Genomic DNA, 21,462 nt, shown 5'->3' with positions numbered 1-21,462 from the left:
GGTATGAAGATGCAATTTTTAAAAATTATCATATATTAAGCTAAAAAATGATCATATAGTAAATTTGTTCTTCTTCTTTTGGTGTATAGTAATTTAAATTTTAACACATGTATATGCTTGGTAACCACCACCACAATCAGGATACAGAATGGTTCCATCACCGCCCCCCACCCCCCCAAACTCCCTCATGCCATCTCTTTATAGCTGCATCCTGGCAGCCACTGATCTGTTTTCCCTCATGACAGCTTTTTCACATAAATTGAATCTCACAGTTTGCAATCTTTTGAGACTGACTTCTTTCACTCAACATAATGTCTTTGATACTCATCCAAGTGGTTGGATTAATAATTCATTCCTTTTCACGGCAGAGTAGTATTCTGTTCCAAGATTATAGAGTAGTTTATTTAACCACTCATCTGTTAAAGTGCATTTGGGTTGTTTTCAACTTTGAGTTATCACACATAAAGCTACTATAGACATTAGTGTATGGGTTTTTGTGTGGCTATAAGTTTTTATTTCTCTGGGGGTATGTATGTAGTTATGTTAAAGTGGGATTACTTGGTTGTATATAGTTCATGTGCATTGAACTTGAGGAGAAACTGCCAAACCATTTTCCAGAGTGGCCATACCCTTTTGCATTCCCACCAGCAATACAGGAGAATTCCAGTTGCTTACCACATCCTTACCAGCACCTGAACTATAAGTACTTTTAATTTTAGCCATTCTAATGTGTAGTGGCATCTCATCATGGATTTAGCATGTATTTCTCTAATGGCTGTTGAACATCTTTCCATATGCTTCTTTGTCATACTTAAGTCCTCTTTGGTGAAGTGTCTGTTCTAGTCCTTTGCCAATTTTTAAGTTGAGGTTTTTTTTTTTTTTATTGCTGAGATTTGAGAGTCCTTTATATAAAGATATGATTATATTGTGATGGTAAGAAGAGCTGAGAACAAAAAAAGGGAAATAGAAGAGACTTCCTTTCCACTGTCTGAAGGAGTTGGGGGATGAAAAAGGGGAAAATGCAAGCTGAGTCAGAGCTGCAGGTAGTTTATACTCTCCTCCTACACTGTACCTGGAAAATAATCATACTTACAGCTTCATAATCTGCCAGTTCCAGCCTTGCTTTATTCTGCATTGTCCTCTTACAGAGGTAGATGGCTGAAGGAAGAGAAATTACAACACATGTAAGACTAGCAGTATGGTGGAATCATAATCCACCCACTCATTTGTTCATTCACTCATCCAGCTAGTCAGCCAGCCAGCCCTCACTATATGCCCGGCACTGTGCAGTGAAGAATATGTTTTTCTGTGGATGCCATGCCATTGGACCTCTAGGAATCTTTCTATAGGTCAGGATCGGATGAGGACTCCCACCATCCAATCTTGACAACCTCCCTTCATCCTCCTCACTGCTTCATCCCAAACATCCTCCATCAGTGCGACCTTTCATAAATATGACCATGTTACCTTCCTGCCTAAATTTCCTGCACTGACACCTTAGAGACCTCATAAGGTCAGGCTTCTAAAGGCAGCATGTTTGTTTCTTCAAGATCTAGTCTCTGCTTGTCTTGTCAACCTCTTCCCTCCCTCATTCAGGCATGTTGCTGTTGTCGCTCAGTCATGTCTGACTCTTTGCAACTCCATGGACTGCAGCACACTGGGCTTCCCTGTCCTTCACTATCTCCCGGAGTTTGCTCAAACTCATGTCCATTGCGTCAGTGATGTCATCCAACCATCTCATCCTTTGTCGCCCTCTTCTCCTCCTGCACTCAATCTTTCCCAGCACCAGGGTCGTTTCCAACGAGCTGGCTCTTTGCATTAGGTGACTAAAGTATTAGCGCTTCAGCTGCAGCATCAGTCCTTCCAATGGATATTCAGGCATGTGAGGCTGCCAAACCCTTTTGGTTCCACTTCTCTGTGTATGTGTCCACTGCCTGGAGGTCTCTTTCTCTTCCGTCTTATTTCCCTCCACCTGGAAACCATCTACCAATCTTTGAAGACCCAGCTTGGTGTTCCTGATAGCATCTATCCATCCTCAACCACTGGACCTAATTCAACTTTGCAGTACTTGTGAGTTTACCAGCTGTCCCTGTTCCAGGCTGAAGGCTCTTCTAGGGCAGAGGCTGTGTCCTACTCAGCATGAACCCCTGCACCAAGCTCCGGGGCCTGCCAGGTCAAGTGAGTGGACAGTGGAAAGGGAGGACAATTTAGGTGTCTCTTCCCAAGTTCAGGAAGGGCTACCAGCCTACAATTGTCAGGATATTCTTCCTCCAACATGGCCTTCATCACTTCCTCTCCTGCCTCTGCTTCTTCAGCATCTCCTTCCCTCTCCAGTGCCAAGTAGAATGACCCAGGGGAGACAATAGACAAATGGTATGAATGAGTAATAGGATGACTAGGAGGGAAGGTCAGAGAGGACCAGGACGGATCTGCTGTTTGACAACCTGATTATACCAGGAACACTAGTCAACTCCTTGCTGGGTTAACTAACCTCCTCATGTGGTCTGAAAATTTTCCTGATGCAGACTACCATATGCTGGAGCCTTCTGGCAGCAGTCTCCTCTTTATGCCCACATTTCTCACATTATTCGAGTTTTCGAGTGAGAGTCAGTTGTGTTTGTCCTTGAATCTGCTTATGTTAGGCATACCAGTTATTTTAATTACATACATTCACTAAATATTACATGCACTGATGAAATTAATGTGAAAAGAGAGAGCACAGTTGTTTCTATGAAGACCTAGTTGAGTGGTTTGGGACAACTTGATAAAGGAGAGTCAGCTAAGACAATTGCTGATAAATTTGGTATGAGTGAGAGAACTGAAAAAAAAAAAAACATGGAAAAAGTAAAAATATGAGATGGCTTAACATACAGTTGCTTTAAAAGTACTTTTAAAATTCTTGATGCACTTTAAGGAGGTCAAAACTGGGTGCTTTATTTCAAGTGTGGTTTATTTAAGAAAGAAACTCAAATTATGGGGACCTAAAATCAAAGAGAGAGTTGGACTGTGAAGAAAGCTGAGCGCCGAAGAATTGATGCTTTTGAACTGTGGTGATGGAGAAGACTCTTGAGAGTCCCTTGGACTGGGGACCTAAAATCAAAGAGCGAAGGAGTTGACTCATTGGAAAAGACCCTGATGCTGGGAAAGATTGAGGGCAGGAGGAGAAGGTGATGACAGAGGATGAGATGGCTGGATGGCATCACCAACTCGATGGACAGGAGTTTGAGTAAACTCCAGGAGTTGGTGATGGACAGGGAGGCCTGGCGTGCTGCGATTCATGGGGTCATAAAGAGTCAGACACGACTGAGTGACTGAACTGAACTGAACTGAAAATCAAAGAGAATCTTTGGTTCTACCTCACAAGGCTCTTGAATGAATATTCCTTGGTCTAGTCTCCATTCATTTGAAGTGGTTACGGTATGCATGTATCACTTCTTCATGATTCTCTCCTTACCAACTTTTCCAGTGAAACAAACAGCTACAGCTCTGCACTGTCAGATAAGGGGTGTCTGCTCCGTTACAAGGTACCTCCTTTGGTCTCCTGGGTCACCAGTTAGGCAGCCTATGAATTGGAGGCAACTTGTAGCAGGAAACCTGGCATGTCCCCTGGCCCTGGTCTCAGTGATCCTTAAGCAGTATAGCTACTGGAGCTACTTTGAATACACTGCCTTGGATGGTGTTATTTTTTTAAGTTTATTTTTGTCTGCGTTGGGTCTTCGTTGCAGCGCATGGGCTTTCTCTGGTGAGTGGGGGCTACTCTCTGGTTGAGGTGTGTGGGCCTCTCACTGCAGTAGCTTCTCTTGTTGTGGAGCATGGGTTCTACAGCACGTGGGCTCAGTAATTGTGGCACATGGGCTTTGGTGCCCCAAGGCATGTGGGATCTTCCCAGACCAGGGATTGAACCTGTGTCCCCTGTATTGGCAGGCAGATTCTTATCCATTATACCACCAGGGACGTCCCTCACAGTATTTCGTATTGGTCAAATTAGAAACTCTGGAAGATCTAACCCAGATTTAGTCTTTATTTAAGCAGGATCATCCCAAGAAATTTCCAGCCCATCTGGGTCAAAATGGATCAGCTAAGTTGAGAAGTAAAGTACCATGCACAGAAGGCAAAGGTACCTCTCCTGATGATCATGAGATCATGGTGGCATGCTGGTGGGCCCCTTCCCGCGCAGCTAATGTCACACATTGGGCAGCCTGTCCACCACCACAGGGGAGGCAGCAAGTAGCAGTTGAGGGGACATTCCCTGGGGCTTGTGTGTACTTCCCCAGTGTCTCAGCAGTGTTCCTTCTGACACCTAACCCATCAAGTGACCATTGGCAACAACAGCCAAGTCCTCTAACAGGGCATCCGGGGACTTGCTTTAAGCTCAGATACTGGCTTTTTTTATGGATATGTAATTTCTCATTGGAAAAAGACTTATTTTTTTTCCCATCATGCCAGTATCTCACTTGGATACCCACTGCCATCTCAAGCTCACCAGCATCCCACCAGAACAAAAACAGAATGCAATAAAAAAATTTTAAAATCAATAGATTCACATACTACATGTGCAATTAAACATTTAAAAAACATTGACCCTGTCATATTTCAATGTCCTTAAAAATTGACTCCCCTTCCAAACTTTCTGTCTCTACTCAGTTCAGTTCAGTCACTCAGTCGTGTCTGACTCTTTGCAACCCCATGGACTGCAGCACGCCAGGCTTCCCTGTCCATCACCAACTCCTGGAGCTTGCTCAAACTCACGTCTATCGAGTCCATGATGCCATCCAACCATCTAATTCTCTGTCATCCCCTTCTCCTTCCACCTTCAATCTTTCCCAGCATCAGGGTCTTTTCCAATGAGTCAGTTTTTTGCATCAAGTGGCAAGACTAGTGGAGTTTCAGCTTCAGCATCAGTCCTGCCAACAAATAATTCAGGATTGATCTCCTTTAGGATGGACTGGTTTGCTCTCCTTGCAGTCCAAGGGACTCTCAAGAGTCTTTTCCAACACCACGGTTCAAAAGCATCAATTCTTTAGCGCTCAGTTTCTTTCTAGCTTTGACTAGACAGACCTTTGTTAGCAAAGCAATGTCTCTGCTTTTTAATATGCTGTCTAGTCTCTCTACTAGTGACATCATAATATACCTCAATCTCCTAAACTAGGGTACATACAAATCACTTATTTCTCTATTTTCCCCAGACCTTCTAATTACTTTTTAGAACAATGGAATTTTAGCATTGGAAGTAACCTTGGCAATCATTAAGTACAGACCCCTCACTAATAGATAGAAAAGTAAAGGCTCAGAGAGCTGAAGTGCTTTATTCATGGACTAGTTAGTGGTAGAGGTGGAATTAGAATTGAGGTCTAGTTTTCCACTATGACATTCACTATTCCGTGTACTCATTCACTGACTCATTCATTCTCCCATTTAAAAATCTGAGTGCCTCAATGTATATATGTGGAATCTAGAAAAATGGTATGGATGAACCTATTTTCAGGGTGGGTAAAGGGACACAAATGCATAGAATGGGCAAGAAGAAAAATAAGGAGGACAGGGAGGATGGGATGAATTGAGAGAATAGCACTGACATGTACACACTACCGTATGTAAAAGTGATAACTGCTGGGAGGCTGCTATATAGCACGGGGAGCTTAACCTGGTGCTCTGTGATGACCTAGAGGGGCAGGATGGTGGTGAGGTGGGAGGGACGCCCAGGAGGGAACGGATGCATGGGATACACATAGCTGATTCACGTCACTGTACAGTAGAAACTAACACAATATCGTAAAGCAATTATACTCCAATTAATTGAGTGCCTCTTCTCTGGGAGCTCAGACAGTAAAGAATCCGCCTGCAATGCAGGAAACACAGGTTTGATCCCTGGGTTGGAAAGATCCCCTGGAGAAAGAAATGGCAACCCACTCCAGTATTCTTGCCTGAAGAAGTCCATGGACCGAGCCTGGCAGGCTGCAGTCCATAGGGTCGCAAAGAGTCTGACACGACTGAGCGACTAACACGTTCACTTATGTGCCAAGCAGTATTTTAGGTCCTAGGGATATCACCACACCAGCAGCTACCACCTATATGGAGCTTGTTGAATGTCAGGTGGTGGTCTAGGGACTTTTCAAATATCCACTTACTTAACCCTCATAATAACCTATGAGGTGAGTTCTGTTATTAGCCTCCTTTCATAAATGAGGGCATTTTTCAGATTATTCCCCATTTTTGGAGACCCAGAGTGGTTCTGGGAAGCTGCTGAACCTATTCTAAATGTCCCTCCTTGACTACGTGGGCCTTTTCATAAACTTGTCCATCCCCAGTTATTCCACCTTTGTAATCATGCTTCAGCAACATAAAATCTTTGAGTAGTTGGATCAAATTCCTCAGCATCCTCTTCTTGCCCCCATCATGGTCTCTCTCTCAGCCTAGGATGCTTGGAGGGCAAGCCTGTCACTCACTCAAATCTGTGACAGAGCAATTGACACAGAGTACATGTGGAAAGAAGGGAAGTTTCTGGTTCTTCATCAATCCAAGCCACATCTATTGGGAATTCTTAGCTCCAGTGGCACAAACTTTCTGGCAAGAGGGCTACTACAGAGCAAATAATATCAAACATCATCCTGGGAGTACTAATACCAACCCCCACTATGGTTTGTATTGACTCCTTACCACATGCCATACAGCAAAACTTGCACACATTTCTAATTAACAAAAGAATTTAATCCTAACCAACAACACAAGAAGTACCATTACTATTCTGCTTTTAAAATGAGATTTCAGAGGCACAGAGAGGTTAAGTAAATTGCCAAGATCACACAGCTAGTGGAGCCAGTTGACAATGGGCCCTTTGTGCTGACTTCTCTCTCGGTAAATACTGATTTTCTGATAAACCAGGAAAAGGTAATGAGTATTTTGTATCCTGAACTTTAACTTCTCCATTTGATTTCCCAAAATGGAGGTATAGGAATTCAAAATAATTTTGCTTCAGTGAGAGTCTGATATAAATTGTTATATTTATCCCTGTTCTTACTGCACAGCTAAAATTACAAAAATCTGTAGAGAAAGGGAAATGGTGCCCTGCTGTATGTAGGGTAAGACGGCTGATGGTTGCAGGTTTATATTCAGGCAAATATTTGAATTTTACTTGGGCCCAGGTTTTCTGGTCCCACCATCCTCCCAACCCTCTCCATTGCCTGGAAAAATATTGGTTTTCACATTCACAAGGGTACACGGCTGCTGCATGGAACTGAGCTCCAATTATTCAAATTCCAAGTTGGGCTTTTGTGAGCAGTATTTCAGCCCCAGAAGCACTTATTTTATGAGCAGCCAAATGCTGCTCCCGTTTCAAGCTGGAAAGCTGGCTGGACCCACTTATCACATCATTTAGGGCACAGCACAGTTCCAGAGGGACCGGTGGTGATGCCTACAGATAGCTGATGAGACAGTCACGGGGCCCTGCCCCCTGCATCAGGGCCATGCTCCAGACTTGGAAACAGAACCCGTGCAGCCTTGTAGGGCAGAGGCTCTCCAGAATTCTATCCGCAGGACTATTTCCAGTTGCTGGTTTCCTCTCCCTCACAAGTGTGATCCAGAGCATGCAGCTTATCACAAGGTCTCAGGACAGGCTCCCTGGAGTACCACCCAGCTGCAGCTGGCTCTACCTTCCCATGAAAACCACCCTGCAAAGAATCCATGAAGAAGTTACAGGTCTCATTGTGTGCCCCAGTCCCAGGGAGAGCAGCTGTGGGCTGCCCCCGCAGCTGAGTCAGTGATGAGGGTGCTGTGTGGAGGGGCAGACCATGAAAGGAGCATCTGCGTTCAAATTCTGCTGCGTCTACTGAGTGTCTGTTAAACACCTTTGATAAAGAACCAGCTGTTGTTGTTCAGCCGCTCAGTCATGTTCAACTCTTTGCAACCCCATGGACTGCAGCACGCCAGGCTTCCCTATCCTTCCCTATCTTTTGGAGTTTGCTCAGACTCGTGTCCATTGAGTTGATGATGTCATCCAACCATCTCATCCTCTGTCACCCCCTTCTCCTCTGGCCATCAACCTTTCCCAGCATCAGGGTCTTTTCCAACGAGTCCGCTCTTCACATCAGGGGGGAAAAGTATTGGAGCTTCAGCTTCAGCATCAGTTCTTCCTAATTAACATTCAGGGTTGATTTCCTTTAGGATTGACTGCTTTGATCTCTTTGCAGTCCAAGGGATGCTCCAGAGTCTTCTCCAACACCTCAATTTGAAAGCATCATTTCTTTGGTGCTCAGCCTTCTTTATGATCCAACTCTCACATCCATACATGACTACTGGAAAAACCAGAGCTTTGACTAGACAGACCTTTGTCAGCAAAGTGATGTCTCTGCTTTTTAATACACTGTTTAGGTTTGTCATAGCTTTCCTTCCAAGGAGCAAGCACCTTCTAATTTTGTGGCTGCAGTCACCATCTGCAGTGATTTTGGAGCCCAAGAAAATAAAGTCTGTCACTGTTTCCATTGTTTCCCCATCTATCTGCCAGGAAGTAATGGGACCAAATGCCATAATCTTCTTTCTGTGAATGTTGAGTTTTAAGCCAGCTTTTTCACTTTCCTCTTTCACACTCCTCAAGAGGCTCTTTAGTTTCTCATAGCTTTCTGCCATTAGGGTGGTGTCATCTGCATATCTGAGGCTATTAATATTTTTCCCAGCAATCTTGATTCCAGCTTGTGCTTCATCCAGCCTGGCATTTCTCATGGTGGTGGTTTAGTCACTAAGTCATGTCCGACTTTTGTGACCCCATGGACTATATGTAACCCACCAGGCTCCTCTGTCCATGGGATTTTCCAGGCAAGAATACTGGAGTGGGTTACCATTTCCTTCTCCAGGGGATCTTCCTGATCCAGGGATTGAACCTAGGTCTCCTTCACTGAAGGCAGTTTCTTTACCAACTGAGCTACCAGGGAAGCCCTGTACTCTGCATTAAATAAGAAGGGTGACAATGCACAGCCTTGATGTACTCCTTTCCCAATTTTGAACCAGTCTGTTGTTTCATGTCTGGTTCTAACTGTTGCTTCTTGACTGGCATACAGGTTTCTCAGGAGACAGGTAAGGTGGTTCAGTATTCCCATCTCTTGAAGAATTTTCCACAGTTTGTTGTGATCCACACAGTCAAAGAACCAGAACCATCAGCAAATATTTACTGAGTGCCCACTATGGCTTAGGCATGCACTATGCACTGGATAATAAAAGTGAATGAGGTGGACCAGCCCTGCCCGCATGGAGCTGACAATTGACTGGGCATCCAATCAGAGTACAATGTGTTAGATGTGAGGAAGTGGGCTCTCTGGGCCTCAGCTGTATCTGAAGTACAGTGATAATATAACTTTAGAAGACTGACACATAGATATATTAAACAGTCTTCATGGAGAATACAGGGCAAGAATCTAATAAATCCCTGCTTGGACGGAGATAATTCCCTGCTTGCCCAGTGCCCAGCTTCACCCACTCTGTTTTCTTAGGTAGACCCCTCCATGGCCTGTTACTCTTCCCCTCTAACTTCCAGTCATCAAAAACACCAATAAATTATTAAAAAGTCTTAACAAGTCTGTGAGAAAGGAAATGGCCAGGGGGATGTGCCCCCTTGATCCAGCCCTGCCTGAAACCCTGTCCCAGGTCAATGGCCACTGGCCCAGTTCTCCATGGCCCCACAGAATGAGCACATTGGCCAGATCTGGTAAAACTTCTTCCCCTCCCACATCCCCTTCCAACGGCTGCATCTTTCAGTGGGCCCTGCCTTTTCCCAGTATGTGGAACAGCACCTGTCAACAATATGAGAAAGTGCTAAGCAGGGCAAAGCCCCTCCTCCCCATGCACCACAGTCACCCACACAGAAACGATTGTCTTCTGCATTCCCGGTAAGTGTGGGCCAGGGCTTCAGGGCTCACCATAGTCCGTGTTTTCAGGTTCCCAGCAATTTGAAGGCCAGAAGTATGGGGCCTGCAAAAGAGCACAGGCGTCAGGACTGAGGATGCCAGCTCATGCCCTCCCCTGCCGGGGGCCCATGGGCAGCCCTCCTCTGACCCGGGGAGGATCCCTCCCTGACAGGCTCTGCCTGCATGTCCTTTGTGTTGACACCGCACCCTGACTATTTTCTGTTCTTAGTGAAACAGTCAACTTTTTAATCTGGGTGTTGAGAAATAAAATCTCAGGTCAGCCAAATAAATGCAAAAATGAGAAACTTAGTTTACAGAGCAAAAACTTCATATCCTGAAATGTGAGAAGTCTAATGCAGGAGTCAGACAAGTACCGTTTACTGGGGCACAAGCTCCAAGTTCCTTTATTGCTTTGCTATGGACTGAATGGTGCCCTCTTGAATTTCTATGATGAAGCCCTAACCTACCTGCTCCCCACCCCAGTGTGACTGTAGGTGGAGTAAGGAAGTGATTAAGGTTAAATGAGATCACATGGGTGGGGCCCTGATCACACAGGATTAGTGTCCCTATAAGAGGAAACACCAGAGAGCTAAAAACCTCTGTCACTATGAACCCCTCTCTCTCTCTCTACCACATTAGGACACAGTGAGAACTGACCATCTGAAAGTCAGGATGAAGGCTTATCTCACAAACTGAACCCCACTTGAGACTTAATCTTAGAGTTCCAGCCTCAAGAGCGATGAGAAATACATTTCTGCTGTTTAAGCCACCCTCTCTGTGGTATTGATATTTTCTTATGGCAGCTGAGCAAACTCAGACATTCTTTGACCCTGTCTGAAGAACTCTGTTCCCAAGCCTTTTGGTTTAGACCTTGATACAACCCCTTATGCTCTGCTCAAATTCACTATAGGACAGGATCTGAGAAAAGGAGAGGAAAATGTTTGGGAAGTGTTACTAGGTAGTGAATAGAAATTGCACACAAAGAAGGTAACATGATATAGCAAAAGGATTAAGGACTTTGCTATCTGGCTGATCTAGGTTCCAATCAAGGCTGTCCCCTGGATTGACTAAATGACCCATTAATTCTCCAGGTACCTCAGTTTTGCAACTATAAAATGGGTGATATTTACTCCACCAAAGTTTGTTCTTCAGAATAAATGAGATATGTGTAAAGCAACCAATGAATGCTAAGTTCTCCATGAGGGTGTTTTACTATTAGGTGGGTGGGACAAACCATAGCACAGACAAGTTTGCTTTCCCAGAGCTGGTGGGAGGTAGGAGTGGCTTCCTTAAATACCATCAGTTTTTTAGGTAGTTCTAATCTGGGGTCAGATGATGAGAAGAAAAGGAGAGGCTGCAGGCCTACCTGGAAACGATAAAAGGTGCCATCATCCTTCATGGTAAGAACATGGTCCGAGATGGGGAAGACGTAGCCCTGGGCAGCTATAAGGCTTCCCAAGTGTATTGCTTCAACTGCAGGGACAGGGCAGAAGAAAGAGAAGTTATTGCAAAACTGTCAGAATGCAGGGCTACTTAGATGAAGTGTAAGTGGGATGGGGTAAGGGGGAGCAGAAAGGCAACTGGAAGTCAACTGTCATCACCCTCAGATCACAGCATGATTGGTTGATAATTTCTGAAATGACTGCACTGGGCTGGGTGGAGATATCAGTGGTTGGGAAGGTCACACGTGTCTGAGATGCCTCTAGATCCCAGGTCTGAGCGTCTTATATTGTTTAATTCCCCAAGACTTCCAGAAAAAAGTCTATGTTCCAGTTTGGATCATAGGCTCTGGCGTGGAAGTCTGTAAATAAGTGAGATGCTTCATGTAAAGTCCTTAGCAGTGTCTGGTACATGGTAAGTGCTCAGTAAGTGCTGGCAACCCTCATTCACATTTTTAGTTTCTTTCTTTTTTTTAATCATCACCAGCAATAAGTATGCAGCCCACAGAGTCTTCAGACTCACATTGCGTTGCCTGACATGAGAATCCCACCAGCAATGAGGAGGGTATTACTGTTCTCTTATGGATAAAGAGGAATTAGAGGAAGAGAAGGCAGCACATTGGGCAGTAGCATAGGGAGGCCAACCTAATACAAACATTGATGTTTTTGCCACAACTTGTTGTTTTGTTGCTTTAGAACCAGCCATAAGTAGATTCACATAAATAGTTAAGAATTTATATTTACTCTGAGCAGAGCTAAGAAAAAAGAAATTTAGATGGTTCTATCAGACATGATATGTGCATGCTAAGTCGCTTCAGGCATGTCCAACTCTTTGCGACCCTATGGACTGTAGCCTGTCAGGCTCCTCTGTCCATAGGATTCTCCAGGCAAGAATGCTGGAGTGGGTTGCCATGCCCTCCTCCAGGGGATCTTCCCAACCCAGGGATTGAACCTGCATCTCTTATGTCTTCTGCATTGGCAGGTGGATTCTTAACCACTAGCGCCACCTGGGAAGCCCACATGATAATCTTTCACAAGTATAAAAGTATTCTTACCAATAAAAATTAATTTTTGGCTGTAGAAATTATTGACATACTCAGGGAGTCTCTAGGAGTTATTAATTTCCTAAGTCCTGAAGCTTTTAAAGTGACTTGTATTGGCTTTATTTGCAAACTTTTTGGGAGTTTTAGCAAGTAATTAAGCCTCTTCACTGTGGTTCAGGCTATGTAATTATAATAGCTGGCTCTAGAAGGCTGTTCAGTGACAGTGCTACAACTTTCAAGAGGTTGTATATGATCCAGTCATTTTACATATTGAGAATCTGCTATTCTTCTTTGGAAGGAGTGTATACACTTGTCACTGGTAGAACTGGAACAAATGGAATTGTATTTTACTTGCTTAGTGATGGCCAGTTTGGTTCTGAAATCTATATGCTTCAAGAACCATGAGTCCAGCACAAAAGGGAAATGTCATCACCTGCTCTTTCTTCAGAGAAGGAAGAAGAAAACCCAGTAAGAAGGGGACTTTCATGTCACCAATCTGGAGCTAGAAGTCTCACTTCATTCTTCAAAAGGCTTGTGCTTAGAGATGCTCCAGAAGGGAAGGAAGAAGGGAAGGAGGGTGGACTTTGGCTACCTGATTTCCCAGGGTCTTAGTTGGCCTCGTTTCTGCTGGTGAATTGTCCTTAACTCCTGCTCAACTACTTCTCAGAAGCCCAGATGGATTCCAGACCTTGATGTCCTCCCAAGGGCATCAAAGTATAATAGACCATGAGAGATAAGAGCCATATCATTCAGGACCTTTCACAGAAGCGTCACATATCAGGGTCAGAGGATTCCTGCAGCGTATTCTACCACCAATTGGTTCAAGGCTCTCAGAATATACTATTGCTGCTGCTACTACTACCACTGCAGATAATGATAAAACACCTGTCAGGAATATGATGATTATTCCAGAAGGGCAAAGACAATAGTACTCTTGAAAGAGAAGAAAACCCACCATGAAGAAGGGTGACTCTACATCATGTAACTAAACTTGTAGAGACTTACGCAGTCCAGTTTTCAGAAGCAGATAATCAGAAGTCCAGGCTGCATAAGGCAAACACTTAGGGTAGTCAATATGGCTTTTTCCCTTAAAAGGATTAGCATTTATAGTTTTCTCCTGTGGTTTAAGAACTTGACTGGAATTAAGAATTTCCACTCAACATGACAGTGGTCACTAGTCATGATGGAGACAAAGGCTAATGTCACTTCTGTTCATGACCTACTTTTCTGGCACTCAGATTTCTGGTAACTATGTTTAATTGAATTTCGTGTAAATTATAAATTGGGCTTCCCTGGTGGCTCAAATGGTAAAGAATCTGCCTGCAATGCAGGAGACCTGGGTTTGATCCCTGGGTCAGGAAGATCCCCTGGAGAAGGAAATGGCAACCCACTCCAGGATTAATGCCTGGAGAATTCCATGGACAGAGGAGCCTGACGGGCTACAGTTCATGGGGTCGCAAAGAGTTGGACACAACTGAGTGACTAACACTTCCACTTCCATAGTCAATGGTCTGTTAAGGGCTTCCCTTGTGGCTCACTGGCAAAGAGTCTGCCTGTCATTGCATGACACATGAGTTTGACTCTTGGCCCAGGAAGATCCTGAGTGACAAGCAGCAACTAAGCCTATAAGCCACAACTATGGAGCCTGTGCTCTAGAGCCTGGGAGCTGCACCAAGAGAAGCTGCCACAGTGAGAAGCCTGCACACCACACCTAGAGAAAAAAAGCCCTCTTAGCAACAAAGACTGAGCACAACTCTCCACCGCCCGAAAACTAACTAAATAAAAATTACTAAAAAATAGTCTTTTAATATTAAGAGCACCAGATTAACATACAGAAAGGCTTGAGCTGTCATAGTGACCCCAGCAAGGAATCACAGCTGAGGGTCAGAATGGGCACTTGAAAAAAAATCTTTAAAAAGCAGAGCAATTGAAGGCCATTTAATTTGAGGCAAATAGATCTAATCCCCAAGAACATCAGAATACATTACTGGATGTTTGTAAATATGACTTTCAGGCATCAAGAATACTTAGTTAAGATGGGGAGTGTATAATAACTTCAGAAAAGTTTACTTACCTAGAATTTTTATTTTTTTTCCTGGAACCCCCACCACCTCCATTTTCTAATTATGCTGTAAAAATAAATGTTATTGCTTATTTGCTGATGGGAGCACAGTTCTGAAAACTGCTTTATTGGCCAGGGTTTGCTGTTGTTTTTCTGGTGAGGTTTTCCTAATTGCATTGCACAATTAAAGTTGAAAAAAAATCACTCCTTCACTTCTTGCAGAAGCAGAGAACAGAAGGAGTCTTAGCAAATAATTAAACCTCTTAATTGTGGATCAGGCAATCTAATTTTAAGAGCTGGCTATAGAAGGCTGTTCCGTGACAGTGCTACAACTTATCTTTAATTGCTGTGGCTAACCAGAGTCCATGTTATTGTACCGGGCTCTTTGGCATTCTAAATGGTTGCTCATTTCCTCCAAGGGTAATTTAAATTTAAAGACAGAAACTCAGTGGAGGAAATAAATTAATTTTGTTTGCAAAGGGAGTGATTCCACATCTTGGAATTCACTTGTATAAGCCCAGTTCTCAGGAGGGTAGGAGAAACTGGTTTGGAACTTGGGTATGGCTTGTTCATTAATATCATGCGGGTCAAGTCAGGGTTGAGGGTCAAGTACCTGGGTCCTCGATGGAAAGGTTCTTCATAAGCCACTGTACAATGTCCGTACCTGTAACAGTAAAGCAATTTCAATTGAAGACCTCATGGATGTTTAGCTCTGTGCCAGAGGAAACATGGTTACCCGAGAGATTCCTAGGTCCAATTAGCACACACCTGGAGAGCTACATAATATTGATACTTTTCCATCCTAGCCAACTCTTTTCATCCATTAGTATGCTTCCACAGTCACAATCTCATTCTTTTCCTCAAAAAATCCATGTCTGATGATTCAGGATGATCTTGTGTCCACATTTCTAGGGAGCTTTGGGAGGGGACTACCTGGGAATACATATTTTGATGACAGACTAGAAGACGTTTTATCACTCCTGGTCCCCAGAACATTTCCTGAGGGAGGAGACTTCTTTTAGCTCCTTATCCCCAACTGAAAAGGCTTGCCCAACACAGACGACCACACAGATTCCTGAAAAAAATAAACCTCTACTCTTTTCTGGCCTGGGCTTATCCTGAATGAATAAGCCCCTGTGTCTGTGGGAGAAACTTCTATGTGTTCATCCAAACCTTTGTCCTCCATCCCCTGGGCAATAACTAGATTACACTTCCAGACCTTCCTGCAGTTGGGTGTGGATTGAGTTCTGACAAGAGAATGTGGGTGGAAATGCCGCATGCCATTTCCAGACTCGGACCATAAAAACTCCTGCCTGTCCCTCCACATCCCACACCCTTTCATCCCCATCTGCTGAATGAAGGGAGAGAGGGCAGAGCCACAATGTGGAAGGAGCCTGGGATCTGGAACAGACATGAAGATTGATGCCCATCTGGGGCTCTGACTTGATTGAAAAATAAACTTGTGATATTGAACCCCAGGAATTTGAGGGTTATCTGTTTTAGTATTTAGTATTACCTTAACTAATGTAAATCTTAGGAATCAGAAGAGACTTTTAAAATTTATCTACTCCAACCCTAGCCAAGCATCATCCACAATACCCCGGATAAGATGTGTTCTAATTTCCATTAAAAAAACAAACAAACAAACAAAATAAACCCGAGCGCCTGGAAACTCACAAATTCCTTCCTGGCAAGCCTGTCTCAGTTAAATCATCTTCAATTTCTCTGAACTGAAATTGGCCGTTCTCTGAATTCCTGTCTTCGGTCTTAGTTTTGCCCTCTGATGATAGAGAGAAGAACTCAGACCTCTCACTCTGTGAGACAGTCCTTCAATTATATGGACAGTACACTCAGTGTATTAGCAATGCTATCCTAGAGTTTCCCCTGCTCTAGGTGAAACATGCCTGGATTCCTCAGCTGTTTCTTCTCATGATATGATCTGGGGTTTCTCACCGTTGTGGTCAAAATTCTCTGAATATATTTGCTTTTGTTTGTCTCCCCTTAAATGTGGCACCTAGGACCAGTGTTCTCAGGCAAGCGCAGTTCACGTGGGGGTGAAAGTGAAAGTGCAGTCACTCAGTCGTGTCCTACTCTTTGTGACCCCATGGACGGTAGTCCACCAGGCTCCTCTGTCCATGGAATTCTCCAGGCAAGAATATTGGGGTGGGTTGCCATTTCCTTCTCCAGGGGATCTTCCTGACCCCGGGATCAAACCTGGGTCTCAGGCATTGCAGGCAGATTCTTAACCTTCTGAGACACAAGGGAAGCCCTCATGTGGGGGCAGAGGAGTCCAATTTTCTGGGAGGTTCTGAACTTCCAGACAATCTACTATTGTCATTCCCATATCTCACTTTAAACCAGTGCAGATCTTCAAAGGTCTGTACATTATTACCTCAGGATGGAGTTTTAGATGGAAAACAGTCTGAAAGGGGCAGTGTTTCCAGAGACCTGAGTCTTGTCACTGGTCTGAATTGTGCGGTGGGCGAGAGGGCCTGCCATCAGCTCTCCTCGGATTGAGTCCCAGCTGAAACACCCAAGAACCAGCAGAGGGGGTTGAACAAATAGTTCCCTTTTTCCAAAAGGAAAGTTGCTCAGAAATTTGACTGGGGGTAAGAAGTGAGATCAATACAGGCCTGAGTGCTAGACATTTTGTTGCTCTCTGGAAGGAGAAGGAATCTTGCAGAGTAGACTGTCTGGTTCTTTGTGTACTACCCTACCCACCCAGGATCGGCCTCCACTGACACAGCACTGCAAGTCCACCACATTTTAACCTCAAAAGCAGGACTTCTAAGTGTTGCCCCACTCTTGCTCCTGGATGGCATCTATGAGCTAAACTTTGGATCGAAAACATTCCCATTCATTCATGTTCTTTGAGAGAAAGGGTGAGTATATATGTCTGTGTGTCCACTTCCTCCAAATTATACAAGTTCAACATTTGTCCTCGGAAATGAAGAACAAAGCAGAAATCAAATAAGAACTGTAATCCCAAGTTGAGGGTGGGGTGGGGGGAGACTCTAACCTGTTTTTCCCTCAAAAGAAAAATAGTCTTTTTTTTTTGTGGGTTGCCTAGAAACGGCAAGGTTTCCAGCATCAGCAACAGCTCTCCCCCGGGCGGGAGGATTATCTTTCTGCTGAGCTTGCTGAACCATTATTTATCACCTGCCAAGATTGATTACTCACCCTGGGACAATGACAGCCCTTCCTTTCCCCTGTTAATTACTGTCATCATTAATATCCATGTCACTAATTAGTATTCATTCACATTGAAACTCCTTCCTTGCTATCATATCCGCTTCCCCCACCCCCCACCCCACCCGGGCCTTCGGCACCATTGTCTGGTTTTCTGCCCTCCTTTGCCTTTCTGCACTCATGCCCGGCCTAATTTGTCCACCAGGCTCCGGTTTGCATTCACAGAGCTCAAGAATCACATGTAAGCACAATTTTGGTAAAGAAAGCAAAGTCACAAAAGCCCCCGGCCTTCTCCCCTGGCACTGCGGGGACCACAGACCTGGGTTTCTTGTCGCTGGTGCAGCCACCATGACCATCACTCTTTCATTCGGGGAGCCGGGTGACCATCCTCAGGCCCCCTTGGGGCCGAGCTGCTGCCCCTGGCTGTCTAGGCCACCACCCTCAGTCTGCAGCAACACACACCCCACTGCCATCCTCAACACGCGTGGGCCCTGCTTGGTAGATCTGAGCACACACAGAGATGCCCGGGGCTGTGGACAGTCTCATTCTCGTGGGCATGGGTTATTGCTTCACCAGGCTAATCCAGGAAGGGCCAGCCTCAGCCTTGTGGCAGATTCAGCTTCGGGAACAAGAAAGGAAAACCTGTCATAATATTATGTCCTTTAAGATGGCTACAATTATTACGCTGTAGAATCAGGCGAAAATAGTCCAAATCATTATCAGGGGAAAGCATTTTTATTCTTCTTTTTTCTCTTCCCTTTCTTCCTTCTTTTCCCCTTCTCCCAGTCATTCTTCCCTTCTTATTCTAGTAAGAAATCAAAGCAGATTATTTTTCTATTCTATCCAGAATTGATGGTTGCCTTTTGTTACTACCACTGGATTCTCTTTCTTATCTTTGTCAAGCTGCAGTCCCAAGTGGAGTGGGTCTGGAGCACAGCCTCCTGCTGCCCCAGGCCCGGCACACAGCCTCCTGCTGCCCCAGGCCCGGCACTTTTGCTGCTCTCCCAGACTTCCCAGGTGGCTCACTGGTAAAGATCCACCTGCCAATGCAGGAGATGCAGGAGACGCAGGTTCAATCCCTGGGTCACGAAGATCCCCCGGAGGGGGAAATGGCAACCCACTCCAGTATTCCTGCCTGGAAGATCTCATGGGCAGAGGAGCCTGGCAGGCTATAGTCCATGGGGTCGCAAAGAGTGGGACATGACTGAGCAACCAAGCATACACAGGAGGAAAGGGCAGAGGAATGAAGACAAGACTTGCAAATCTGTCTACTTCCTGAGGAGTAGGGAGCAGGAGGCTTGTCATGGGCCTCTGATCAGTGGCTCCCTGGCCATCTGGCTGGGCCTGAGTCTCAGAGCAGCCTTCTGCAGACTCTAACGGGGCTGGACTAAGGGTGACCCCCTACTCCCTGTAAGTAAGTAAGTAAGTTTACTTACTTACTTGGGTAGAGTGAGACTCAGTGACCTCCTCCCAAGTCATATTAAGTCTAGATCAGTATAAACTGGATTTGAGTAAGCTAGTAAGACCTTCCAAGACTTTAGAGAGCTCTCTTTCTGGCATGGGGGAGACCCTTGTTATAAAAGCATTCTATTCTGGGCTCGGCTTCAGGTGTTTTAAGCTCCCTGAAAGAATGAGGGATACCTGGAACTTCTTTTGAAATAAGTCAGAAACCAGGCAGATCCTACTATGATACACTTCTTTCATTTCCCCCAAAGTTTTGTATCAATCTGCACCCAAATTAGACTATGCAAACTTGACAAAAGACTGGTTCCAGTCATCTGCAAATTTCAAGTTCCCTGCAACTTGGTAGTTTATATATCATGGTTCTGGTAACTGAAGCAATTAACAACGTACTCATCAGTCCTGCCCACTGGGGAAAGACACTTTCATTTGAGTAAACTATTTTTTCTGGAGCCCAACCAAGGATAAGATGGTACACCTTAGGCAGGGATATGACTCCACCCTCCGTTGGAGTTTCATGAAACTGCCAAGGTCTCAGCTGCTCCTTTGAGTGAAGAATGCAGCTCTATGCCATCTCAACATGAATGCAGGTGCCAAGTGCAGGCCAGCATCAACCCAGAAGGATGACAATCCCCAGTGCCCACTGTGTACCAGGCCAGCACTAGACACTTAACCCTGTTGTCATATGTCATCTTGACAATATGTAAAATATAGTAACTCACATCCATTTTAAAGATTAGACCCAGAGAGGCCCCAGGTCACATGCTAGTACCTAAAGCAGCCCAGTTTGGGATCCAGAATATCTCATGTCTAATATTATTTCCACTACACTGTTCTGCCCCTCTTAGCTCTGAATAACTTTCCAAGTAGTACACAGAACAACTGGAAAAGTTATCTTCTGTACTCAACTGCCTTCCTGAAGCAGACATACTAGTTTAGTCATAATAATAATTACTGCTTTAGCTATTAAGCTAATAATTTATTGAGTAATTTCTCTATTTGAAGTTTTCGAATGATTCTACTATAATACTGCATGCACGCTAAGTTGCTTTAGTTGTGTCCAACTCTCTGCGACTCTTTGGACTGTAAGCCCACCAGGCTCCTCTCTCCATGGGATTCTCCAGGCAAGAATACTGGAGTGGGTTGCCATGCCCTCCTCCAGGGGATCTTCTTGACCCAGGGATCAAATCTGTCTCTCTTATGTCTCCTGCATTGGCAGGCGGGTTCTTTTACCACCAGTGCCATAGTAATTTCATGATGTAAACAGATTATTGTCTCCATTTTGCAGATGAATTGAAGGACACTCTATAAGTTGAGAAGTTTTTACAGTTTTAGACCATTCTTTTATGACTTAGTTAAAAAACAATAAAATATAACAGTTAGCTATCAAGAAAGCTTAAGAGGAAACATTTAACTGGGCTTTGCTGGGTGGACACAGTGAATAGCTGGCAGTAAGAGAGAAGGAAATACAGGTAAAAGAACTAGCATGATAAAGTCTAGTGGCATTTTTGAGAGGTACTGTTTGATCAATGGGTTTGATTTTTCCAAGGAAAATGGTGACACATTTAACAGTTACACACTTGCTTCTCAAGCATATGAAGCAATAAAGTACATTGCTTATAAAGTCGGGCAGACTTGAGTTCCACTCATGGTACATCATTTCCAAACTGTATGACCCTGGGCAGGTGCCTTAACCACCACCCACTCCAATCTCCATACTCATGGGTTAACTGGGGAAAATTCTGCATGCTTCCAGGATAAAACAAGAGAAACCCTCACCAAAAGCCTGACCCATGGTTTTGCTGAAATTTCTTATTAGGTCACCTACCTGCTCTGTGCCCTCATTTTTTCTCATATGAAAATGAGGACAATAATAAAAAGGACCTGATGCTTAGGCTCTGGGGTTAAAGGAGATGCTGCATGTGCAATGCCGGCACAGTGCCTGGAATGTAATAAGCATAACACATGCGAGCTACGGAGGCAGTCTGAGTTTTATATTCACATTGGAGCCAAGTGTCTCACCAAGTCATCGGCATGGCTCAGAGAAGCAGCAACAACTTGAACTGCTTGTTATCTGCCTGCTTTTTCATTTCAGGCCTCAGAGAATCTCAAAGGTCTTCTGGTGCTTTTTAGGAAGGGTTTTCTTGATGGACAGAAGGGGAGTTGCAGCAGGCAAGCTTTACGAGGCTGGCAGGGCCTCATGGAGCCAGGGGGTGGGGACCCCTTCCGGCAGCTTTTGTAGCCTTGCTCCTCAGAGGACATTTTCTGGGTCAGGGAGGAGCTTCTCTAGGAGCACTCATCTCAGTTTGGAACTAGACATCCACGATGTGATGATTTGATCAGTGACTGCTTCCCCCAGTATCCGCTTCCTGGGA

General features: G+C 44.6%; 1 protein-coding gene across 15 annotated transcripts in view; it reads right to left on the bottom strand.

The window, feature by feature from the left end:
- Positions 1 to 21,462, bottom strand: part of RGS6 (regulator of G protein signaling 6) — a 589,904-nt gene that overhangs the window by 87,260 nt on the left and 481,182 nt on the right. For all 15 annotated transcript variants that reach the window (XR_006270116.1, XM_043472448.1, XM_043472452.1 and 12 more), the window contains exons 4-7: positions 15,051 to 15,101; positions 11,260 to 11,366; positions 9,906 to 9,957; positions 1,094 to 1,158 (exon numbers count right to left, since the gene is read on the bottom strand). Coding sequence is in view for 14 of the 15 variants with exons in the window: in XM_043472448.1 (XP_043328383.1) it covers positions 1,094 to 1,158; positions 9,906 to 9,957; positions 11,260 to 11,366; positions 15,051 to 15,101 (275 nt within the window). In the remaining variant the exon portion in view is untranslated. The remainder of the gene's footprint in view (positions 1 to 1,093; positions 1,159 to 9,905; positions 9,958 to 11,259; positions 11,367 to 15,050; positions 15,102 to 21,462) is intronic.

The sequence above is a fragment of the Cervus canadensis genome, chromosome 6 (genome assembly GCF_019320065.1).
Source record: "Cervus canadensis isolate Bull #8, Minnesota chromosome 6, ASM1932006v1, whole genome shotgun sequence".
In the NCBI taxonomy this organism is placed as follows: domain Eukaryota; kingdom Metazoa; phylum Chordata; class Mammalia; order Artiodactyla; family Cervidae; genus Cervus; species Cervus canadensis.
Note: the sequence above shows the minus strand (reverse complement) of the source record. Positions and strands in the feature narration are given on the sequence as shown.